Genomic DNA, 11,087 nt, shown 5'->3' on the forward strand with positions numbered 1-11,087 from the left:
TGATAGAGGCTACTTTGTAAATTGTAAACATGAAGTTGTACACAGCATTAATACTGCTGTCATATCTTGGGTTGTGGCTGAAGTCAACAAACTTTTTTTGACTTGAGCAATAAAAAGGAATAAAATTGACACATTAAATTGAAATTGTGCTGAGCCATTTACTTAAATTTTTTATTGTAGCTATCACACTTATTGCCAATGTAAACCTTTTGACTATTCAACTGCGACATGGACTTCAGTTTGAGTTCATCTATGACATACTAAAATGTACCAATAGCTTTCAAATAACATTTGGTAACAGCTTGCTTGTTATTTTGATGTTTAACTATGACTTAGATATCATTCAATAAAGATATTTCTTTTAACTAGCCTTTAAATAGTCAACGCTTGGTCGAATCAGTAACTCACCTTCCAGTTAATGTAGAAAACTTTTAGGACAAAATAAAGTCAAAAGTTACATAACTCAAGGTCAAAAAGTTGGTTGTCCTAATTATGACTTTCATATATGCATAGCTGCATGTACACCACTCGCTGAGTGTTACAAAACACACTAGCAGCCAACCATAAATTTCCAGTTTAGATCTATCCATGAAATAGTATACCAACTGAATTGGACAACCAACATGCAAAAACTCAGCAATTAGCACGAATGTGCGATGAATACTCTAAATCAGGGTGGTCCAAGACTGCGAACATGAAGGGCCACATTAGGGTCTGAGAAAAACTTCACGGGCCGCATAGTGAGAAATGATAACGCGTTGCTGAAAGTAGAAACGTTGTTAACTACTGTTCGCAGGCTATGAACATTAACAAATCTTGTCGCTTACAAAATACAGTTGTATGAATGAAATGAAATGAATGAAAGGAAAGGACTGAGTTTGCTGTTCTGATCGACCTAATGTTTTGCTGCACGCCTAACTCACTTTTTAATCTCTGCTTGCGACTCTGCGTTTTTGCTTTTGCATATGGTGTCGATCTCTGCTTTAAATTCAGTGGTCGACAGACGTAAGCAGGCATCCAGGGTTTCATCAGCCATTCTGTTCCGTGTGTCGCTTTTTAATCGCTTCATAATGGAGAAAGTGCTTTCACATATGTATGTGCTACCAAACATGGAGCATATCTTCAGTGCGAAGTCGTTTAATCGTGGAAACTGTTCGTTGCTTAAAAGCCTCCAAAAGGCGTCGTAACGCTCATTCTTACGTGAAAGAAGAAAAGGGTCTGACTGCAATTCACATAGTTCTTGCTGAACGTAAGATGGTTGGGATTCTATAACTATTTCCATTGGATTGTTGAAAAGCTCCATTTGTGCTTTCAGCAAATCAAAGTCAGCGAATCTGTCGTTAAACTCATCGATGATGTCACCAATTTTGTTAGAAAATGCAGAAAAATCGATACTTTTTCTTTCACCAAGTACTTCACTGCATGCAGGAAAGTGGGTAGCATCATTCCTTTGCAAAGAAGCCTTAAATAGCACAAGTTTCTTGCGAAAACCTTCAATGTGTCCAACCAATTGAGAAATATTTTGTTTCTTACCTTGCAGTTTCATGTTTAGGATATTGAAGTGATTACTAATGTCTGTCAAGAACGCCAACGAACCAATGAACTTGTCATCACTCAACTGAATCTGGTATGTCTCGGTCGTCCCTTCTATCTCATTCTGGAGAAAATTTAGTATTTCTTTTCGCAAAGAAAAGAAATGTTTCAATGTTTTGCCTGCACTTAACCATCGAATTTTTGAGAATAGTGGAACATCTTCATATTCTGCACCCACATCTTTTAAGAACTGGATGAATTTTCTATGTCTCTGGGCTCTGTTTCCCCCTTTGATGATGTTGACTATATTCGTCACACTAAGCATAACATCACTCATCTGCAAAACTTTGGCACATAGTGCTTCTTGGTGAATGATACAATGCAATGTTGGGCAGTTCACTCCATGATCTTTTAGAATGCCAACTAGTCCTCTCTTTCGTCCTGTCATTGCCCTGGCACCATCTGTTACAACACATGCACACTTCTCAAATCCTCCATAAGCATCAACGACAGACGCAAGGCTGTTATATATGTCGATACCTTTTGTAGTTCCACGAAGTGGAGATATCTTGAGTAGTTCTTCAAATACAGTAAAGTTTTTATCAATAGTGCGAATGAAAACCAAAAGCTGGGAAACGTCACTGATGTCAGTACTTTCATCCAAGGCTAAAGAGAAGTACTTGCATTGTTGAACAACGTCTTTCAATTGCACAGTCACGTTTTCGCTCAATTCTGCCACTCTTCTTGCAACGGTTTGATGAGATAAAGAAACGTTTTCAAATTTTTTGGCTATTTTTTTATCTCCAAAGGAAAGGGCCATCTTAATCGCACACTCTTTTACAATCTCCCCGTCTCGAAAAGCTTTTCCATGTTTTGCGAGCGTTAGAGCAACTTCGTATGAAGCTTTAAGGTCTGCAGTTGAATCGGGTTTGGAAAAACCAATAATCATTTTTTTTTGCTTGGAATAATTGCCCTTTAACTCTTTCAAAATTGCTTCCCTAGAAGTTCCATGGTATTGGCCATATTTTTTCTCATGCATGGTGCTGTAATGTCGCTTTAAATTAAACTCTTTAGGCACTGAAATAACTTGCAAGCAAACCAGACACTGTGGTTTACCATTGCTATTGGCAAAAAAATACCTTTCCTCCCAAGTAGAATTGAACTCTCTGTTTTCCTCTGACACTTTTCTTTTGACACTCATGCTTTTAGTAAACTTTTCCCCTTGACTAAATAAACGAGTTGCAGCTAATTTACAACCAAATTCGAGAGTGTACTCTGCGCTAGCAACAAAAGCAAAATATCAACGCACGTTTGTGTCGTCACAAACCGACATTGTTCCCTCATAGTTACCTATTGACCCGATTATGCACGACTTATTTAGGGTTGTGGCGAATGTAATGTATTTATAAAGCGTAGGTGTATTTTTAAACCTTGGATTTAGCACTGATAATTCCGGCATCCACAAAGTGTTCGCGGGCCGCACAAAAGCTTCACGCGGGCCGCATGCGGCCCGCGTGCCAGGGTTTGGACCACCCTGCTCTAAATCAAACACTCGGTACCAATGATTGGACGATGTTGAACATGTCTGATTGTGCAAATGCTGCACTGAGTCGGGTTACAGTGGAAATGACTTTCTTACATACGGAATTAAACTTACATTGGAAATCTCATCCAAAGATTGGCTTGTAGAAGTTGTATCACTCGAATCACCCATATCAATCAGTGGAGCTTGTTCTTCAACTGGTTCGTCACCTGTTTAACATCAATACATAATCGTCGTGATAAACAATACACTTTCTAGTTTTAAGCAAGGATTACAATCTAAGAAGATAAACTAGTTTTGAAAGGGAATCATTTTCGATTAAATGATTATCATAAAAATAAGACATATATTTGGGAAAACTGATTAAGGTTTAAATTATTACTAAGAAAGCTGAAAGGCTTAGTTTTGTCAAATAAAATACATGTTTCTTGCAAGGACATGTAATATTGAAACAACAAAAAACACACTCTATAGCCTAGATTTTCTACTAAATTTGATTCAAGCTACTTACTAAAAGTAATTCATGAACATAAGGTGTACATAGTAGTATTAAATAACATATGTAACATTTATATTTGTTTTTAAAGCAAGTAAACATGAGAACTAACTGAACAGACCTACAACTTGTACAATAATCCGATCACCTACCTTGATTTCACTGAAACACTTCCATAATCCAGTACAAATTACTCTACTAAACATAACATCTAAATCTTTTCACATAAACAAGTTTTGTATGTATGCTGCAACCTGTTCCCATGACAAACTGATTACTTAAGCCCGGTAGGCAGTAAAAAGCTGAATGATGTTGTTAGCCTCACGACCTCAAGCAACGCAGCGCAATAGGCAGGAAACATTGGCCAAGCCTGTGCATTCCTATAGCTTCCTCTTTCTTACTTTCCCCAATGCTGTCGTGAATTGAACAGGATATTCAAAGTACTACGTCAGAGGACATTGAACAGATAATTAGCGAAAGAACAAGGGGGTTATTGGTGGGGATTACACTGTACATGATTTACACACCTGGTAGCTTTGTCATTTGACATATGTGCAACAATGCTGCTTTTCCTGCTATCAATGCAAACTTTGTAAAACCTGCACGCGCGTATACTCACTTGAATTCTTAAACTCAACCACCTGTTATTAAATGAATGACACTGCAAAATCACTAAATATCATTCACACTAAGTTAGATATTAGATTTCACAAAGGTGCTGATTAGCTGATTTTACCCATAACACTATCGGTAACATATCTAGTAATCTTTCATAACAGTACTAACCTACTTACATGACAAAGCAATACTATCATATCTACAGTAACCTTTAACAATATGATATGACCAATAACACTTTTACATTTTCTGGTACTGGTACGTTTATTAAATCCACAAAATCGTTATCAGTTCATTTGCAAATATTTACTCAGAATATTCATTAAGGAGTTTTATGTTTTTTATTCCCTATCCCGGGTTTACACTCCAGTAAATATTAACTTTCACAAATGGACTTTCTCAGCAACAAATAACTTTGCTCTGGCAAACACAATGAACATTTACAAAGTGAAATTCAATACCTATTTGATCGTCGACATCTGTTGATTCGAAGGGATTTGTTGAAACTTGAGGTTGCAGTGTTGCGAGTTGCTGTTTTTCCTGCATGCTTTCCGCCTGTAAATAATATCAGCATTTGATATATTTCTGTTAAATTAATACACTAAACAAAAATAAAACAGAAAATCAGATTTTTACATACATACAGAGATCAGTGTTGAATGGTTGCATAAAACACTAAATCATTTTAGCATAATAAACTTGGACATTGGCATCGGTGTTTAGTGGTCCACCAAATTAATACCATTACGAGAAAGAAACCATGAATTTTAATGGCTCATGATGGACACCATGTGGAAGCTGACAAACAACTGAAGTATGCACACAAGGTGGCATGATATGGAAAGACACTTGCTATTTCTCCTCAATTCAGCTGAAGGCCCCACTAAGGCTGATGACTAATAATATTGATATTTGACATTTTGAGGGTTGCTGCAAGTGATTATTGTGCAACATTCAAGACAGCATGTCTTCGAAGAAATTTGAAGCTCTAAAATCTTGTTAGAATTATGCATATCTTAGATTTAGCAATAAAATTTCCTTTAACCAATGTTATTTATCACAGAAAAAACATGGAATGCTGGACTAGCTTAAAATCTTATAGTTCTTGAATTATTTCAAATAAAATCATCTATTTTGCTTAATGTTTGCTTTGCTTTATTTGTATGCAATGCAACGCTGTTATATTCTACAATGAAAATTAGGCCAGATCTTTACAGATTTGTTATAGCACTTTAGAAAAACATTGAAGTATTAATCCAAAGGCAAGAACATGGCTCAGCTTTTAATATGTCCAATTGCTGGTGGGAGACATCTCGAGACTGCAGGGCAGAGTAAAAGTTTACCTGAGTGTTTAATATTGAAAAAGAAGAAACCTTACTTTCCAAAGTTGCTTCTCAAGATCTTGTTTCAACTTCTGAGCAGTTCCAAGTTGAATCAATATCTTTTGTTCTGGATTTCTCGCATATTCCTCTTTAATTCTCTGCAGGTTAAATTGAAAGAGAATTTACAGTAGGGGCAAATTTCACACTATTGAAGGAATTTCTCTTTTGTAACAAATCTTTTATTAACTCAAGACAAGGTTGTATGAACGGGGAGTCCAATAAACCGGCCATTTAAAAATGCTGTGTGTAGTTATGATAACATATACACCAGAAATGAGCAACTCAGATTCGCTTACCTCAACTTCTGCGGATTCTTGCTCCAACATTTTCTTAATAGTCTCCACTTTTTCATTGTAAAACGCATCCTGCTGTGAACGGTTTTTGTGTAAAAAAATTAATTTTGTTCATCAAAACTGACATCAACAGGTTTAAACCAGGGCATGCAATGGAATGAAATGGGATGGAATGAAACGTTAAATTCAGTGTGAAATAAAGTTTTAAATGTATTGTAAAGAATTTTAAATGTAAAGAATTTTTAAAGTAAGGAGTGGAATGCAAGATTTTATTTATTGGAATGGAATGAATCTTCCACACCGTCCATACTAAACTTGAATGCACATTTGCACAATTGAAGTAAGTTCATGCATTCCCAAAACAGTATACACACACGCTCATTCACACAACCAGGTGCGTTCACCACATATTTGAAAATGAAGTGTATTCACAACAAACTTTTAAATTTGTAATAGTGTTGTTTCTTACATTTTCAAAGGTTTTAATATCGTACAAGGTATGGAATATCGAGTGGAAGATTTTTGTGATGAAAGGGAATACATTTTAAGTATAGAATGGAAAATTTTGCAGGATATGGAAAATTTCTATTCTATTCCATTCCATAGCATGCCCTGGTTTAAACACAAAAAATAATTTCACCCAAGTTTTATTGATAATCACGATATAACTTGCTCAGTCATTTCAATGCATGCAAATTTATGTGCCTTGTAGAATTTTCCATCCGTTACTACATAGAAGGTTAGTCACTCACTCACTGTAGTGATCTTCGCTTACCTACAGTGACACTGCTTTGCAGAACATGAACCTACAGCTTCTAGCCATTATGAAAAAATTACATAGAGTGACACTTTCCAGTTTTTCTTTTTAGGCTTCAACCAAACAAATTTTATCATATTTATGCATCACTGGCAAAAATCATCTTATATGAAAAGTTGGTTCTTCAGAAATGTTTTTCTTTCATATTTTTTCAATAGTTGGTGAACAAAAACTGGTATTAGTTTCATAGTGTTGACTGTTGCCTAATTGTATGTTGCTCAGCACTGCAGCAAACATTTTAACCACAATAACATCCAGCACTTCTTTCTAACCTTGCTGGCAGATGGGCCAGTGATGTAGTCGGACTTGGTAGCCTGGACTGGAAAACCGGATGCTCCACTAACTGGAGCAGCAGAAGGAGAAAGTCCAAAGAGTGTGAGAGCAACATAATTTTCACCTATTAAACAAATTGATCATTTTTAAAGTAAGATTAATTAATATCACATGAACAATGATATTAGGTCATGGCCTACCAATTTGAAACAGACATTGTTCCCCAGTAGAAAACAGAATACTATCATAGCATGTACTAATATTACAAAAGTACAAGTTACAAGGTTTACAACCCAACAACATATGAATGAGTGAAAGTGACCAGTAAATATGTATTCAATGGCCGCTTTCACGATGACAATGGCAAACAAAGCAATACCTTTGATCAGTTTGACAACTTCAACATGATTCAGATCTGTCACTTTTTGACCATTTACCTTTAAGCAAACAAGCCCAAATGTTACTTTTAGAAAAAAGCAAAATGTGTAGTAAACTGCAATTAAAAATTGTGTGAAAGTGAGCAAATCGGCAACACACATTTATATCAAGCATGCAATATGATATATATTCCATTTAATAAAATTAATTTGTGGACTGTGACATGGTATTGTACGATAGAATTCTGAAACAGGTAAAAATGTAGTTTAAATAAGACAGCTGGAACATAGTGAAGGTACACATTCATTACGACTAGTCCTTGTCATAAGTAAATATTGGCAAATCAACAAAGCGAGGTACCAAAAATGGACAAGGCAACCTTACATTGAGTAGAAGATTTATGGCAATTTGAATATGCATTAGAACTGTTTGTATATTGCGTGAAGGAACATGATCATTAAATGTGTACAGATAAGCTGGCATTTATGCGTTCGTTATATTTAACACTATCTTTGAACTTTGCTTTGTTTCAATTTTGTGCAAGACATGAGATGAGTAAATGGCATAGAAATTTAAATTAAAATAAGACACTTTCATACCATTGAGAAAATAAGTAATTTTAGCTTCATTTTCAGATACATTTATTTGCCATGTTTCACTCTCTTGTTATGAGACACATATTTAATGTACACTATCTATTGCATGAGATGTATATACACAAAAAAACACAATTAGTCCACTACAAATGCTCAAAACCAATAACAAATATACATCCAATGGAAGAAATTAAATAAATATGCCATGTAAATCACACAAGCTTAACTACATACAGCTGGAAGAATTTACAAGTGTTGGCAAAATCCAATAAAACTTTCTACTTGGTAGATATTGCTTACTTTTATTATCCTGTCTCCTTGCAGCACCCCAGCCCTTGCAGCAGCCCCATCTAGAGAAACATTGTCATAAAATGGGTAAAAATATAATTTTCAAACTATTGTACATCAGTCACAGCATATTACAATTTAATTGATGGTACAAAGAGTAAGAACCATGTTCTTATGGAAAATCATGTAACATGATATAACCTTTTGTTGTTTTGATATATTAGAAGCACTTCAGACAGTAACTAAAAGTCTATGGCATTAAGCAAAGCAGTATAGTGATAATGACCATGGCAGCATGAAAACCAAACAAATCATAAATAACTTAAATGTAAAAGTCAAGAAAAACCACAATCTTGATAGTACTGTCTGATTGTCTGGCAACTAAAAGATGTTAATAAAATTTAACATAAAAGAATTGGCTTAATACAATTTGTAAATTATAGGTTTATAAGTTCAATTTCCTGTTTGTTAGACTTTACATACCAGGACACTTTTACAAAAAACAATACAACAGGTACCAGTAAGAATTTATTACCTAAACAAAATATGATATAAAAACACACTGATTTGCTAATGTTGTAAGTCTATTATACACCATTTAACAGGTTTCTACAACTCAGAACATATTAGCAATATCAGACATATTAGCAAGAGCATAAGTGTCAGACAAGGTATGTAAGAAGGTAGACATGACTACCTTCTTTCACAGACTGAACAAAGACAGGATTATCCCCGCTGACTGTAAGTCCATAACCTTTCTCGTCCTTTTGTACTAGTACACATTTCTGGACCATACTCGGTCCACCTAGAAATAATGACACAATATTTTGCTGATGTCGGTGTAATTGTAATGTGCAACTGCTAATAAGTTAGTTTGTGCAACTGGATTAAAACAGAGTGCTAAGATAGGTGTCTATGCCTATCTAAACAATGATAATACAATGGGTTCATCCAAAGTAAACCCTACACACAATAATTGCACCATACAGCATCACTTGACTATTTTACAGAGTCATAGAGTATAAAACCTATTACCCATAAACAACGTCTGACAAACAATCATGCAACCGTATACATACTATACTAATGTAGTACCATGAAAAGGTTGACCTTTTTCTTATGAGGAAGACAAATAAAAACGTTTAACAGAAGGAAATGTTTAAACGCATAATTCGAGAACAATGACAAAAAATACAAACCAGTGAAGATTCTAACTATGATATATCTACATATAAATCGTACTATGCAAAATCAGTTTCATGAAATGGATGCTTTGCCTAATTATGTTAAGGCAATGCGAACACAACAACATGTTTTGCTATTTGAAGTGTTACAAAAGATTATGATTACAGAATTGTTTAATTGTGCAAAATATCACACCTGGTAATTCAGTACCCTCTTTCATTTCGGAAGTCTTTCCATTTCTTTCAACATTCATAGGTTGGCCAATGCTTGCTTTGCTCAATCTACTGTGTAGTTGCAAGATAGTGTATAAATATACAGATTTTAGCACTTGACATAAGTTGTGCAAGAAAATAACAAGTGGCAAAAAAGTACTTCATGACATATGGTTACCAGTACGTATGTAAAATGGAATAAGCAAAGAATAACTAAAGCCTATTACAAAGAAATGATTTCGTTCAATTTTAAGACTTTAATTTTAAGTCACTCATTACTCAAAAGTTAAACTTTATATAAAAGAAAAACTTTTGGGCCTTCCACCTACCTATGTTCACGATGTCCCCCGCCAGCTCGCTTTGAGCCCAATCTTAAAATGTATTTGAGACACAAAATTAATGGAAAAGTAAAATGAAAGTATCAAAGAGAGATAGCAATCAAAAACAAAACGCAATAATAAACCAAATTGACTACTACCACCAAGTGATTGCAAAAATAACAGTAAGACATATTCGATCAAGGACAATAGGTTTATCTGACTTTTTTTTAAAATAAAAATGTAATTTAAAATATGACAACCCTTGTGGTGCCAAAAGAACCTTTACTTTCTGTTGACAATTTCAACTAAAAGATCTGTGCGCAATATAATCATTCAAACTTGATACTGATTTAATTTAAAATTTATATTTTTAACAGTTTCACTGCACATGGCCAGCACATTTAAAACATAGGCTATTGGGTAACTTTTTGTAACTAAATGATTCAACATGTATATATCCATGCAACGTGAAATGCAAGCAACAGCTCTGACATCATGTGAAAACAGTATATTTATTTGATATGACGCTATAATCAAGCGATTATTTTAAAAAATCTTACCTTTCTGCTAATGACCTTGCTGAAGTTTCCATTGTTAGGAGCAATATATTTCTCTTTATTTGCTAACGATAATGTAGCGCACGACTTTTCCATATATACATTATAATTATATTACTATAAAACTTATCACTGTTTAAACACAAAACAATAAAATGTGGCAACCATTATTACTTTCACTGTTGTATGGACTATACACAGTAAGCAAACAGAATGATGATATTTCAAGTTATCAGCACACAATGACAAAGTTTTTACAAGCTGTAATAAATTAGTAACAAATTAAAATCATGGTATTTAATTTGAATATTCTGTGTACATAATTTCCAATTTACATATTTATGTAAGTACAGCATCTCAGTGTAATTACTCTAATTCAGGATGAAAAATGTTTCAATTGCTTCCTTGATTGATTGCTTCCATTTTCTCAAAGAAAGAATAAAAAAAAATAGAAAGAATTCGCATTTAAACCGTGTAAACACACGCTCTATAGGCTATGTGCATATAAGGCTTTACATACATATGCCAGATGGCTTTCTTTATATGTTGTTGAAATGACATAATCGTATTTTGTTAAGTGCAACCAAAAAATGAAG

General features: G+C 34.4%; 1 protein-coding gene across 8 annotated transcripts in view; it reads right to left on the reverse strand.

Moving 5' to 3' along the window:
* The window catches only part of LOC143445096 (rho guanine nucleotide exchange factor 11-like), a 34,535-nt gene extending 23,909 nt beyond the window's left edge, over positions 1-10,626 (reverse strand). For 4 of the 8 annotated variants that reach the window (XM_076943954.1, XM_076943952.1, XM_076943948.1 and 1 more), the window contains exons 1-11: positions 10,495-10,626; positions 9,944-9,985; positions 9,598-9,686; positions 8,915-9,022; positions 8,230-8,279; positions 7,335-7,392; positions 6,955-7,079; positions 5,869-5,940; positions 5,569-5,670; positions 4,652-4,745; positions 3,191-3,285 (exon numbers count right to left, since the gene is read on the reverse strand). In XM_076943954.1, coding sequence (XP_076800069.1) covers positions 3,191-3,285; positions 4,652-4,745; positions 5,569-5,670; positions 5,869-5,940; positions 6,955-7,079; positions 7,335-7,392; positions 8,230-8,279; positions 8,915-9,022; positions 9,598-9,686; positions 9,944-9,985; positions 10,495-10,526 — 867 coding nt within the window. In that variant the 5' untranslated portion in view covers positions 10,527-10,626. Of the gene's footprint in view, positions 1-3,190; positions 3,286-3,724; positions 4,191-4,651; positions 4,746-5,568; positions 5,671-5,868; positions 5,941-6,954; positions 7,080-7,334; positions 7,393-8,229; positions 8,280-8,914; positions 9,023-9,597; positions 9,687-9,943; positions 9,986-10,494 lie in introns of those variants that run through there. The other 4 variants (XM_076943949.1, XM_076943950.1, XM_076943956.1 and 1 more) reach the window with 4 other exon arrangements.
* Positions 10,627-11,087: the final 461 nt, after the last annotated feature.

Source organism: Clavelina lepadiformis, chromosome 2, assembly GCF_947623445.1.
Source record: "Clavelina lepadiformis chromosome 2, kaClaLepa1.1, whole genome shotgun sequence".
NCBI classification, from domain to species: Eukaryota; Metazoa; Chordata; class Ascidiacea; order Aplousobranchia; family Clavelinidae; genus Clavelina; species Clavelina lepadiformis.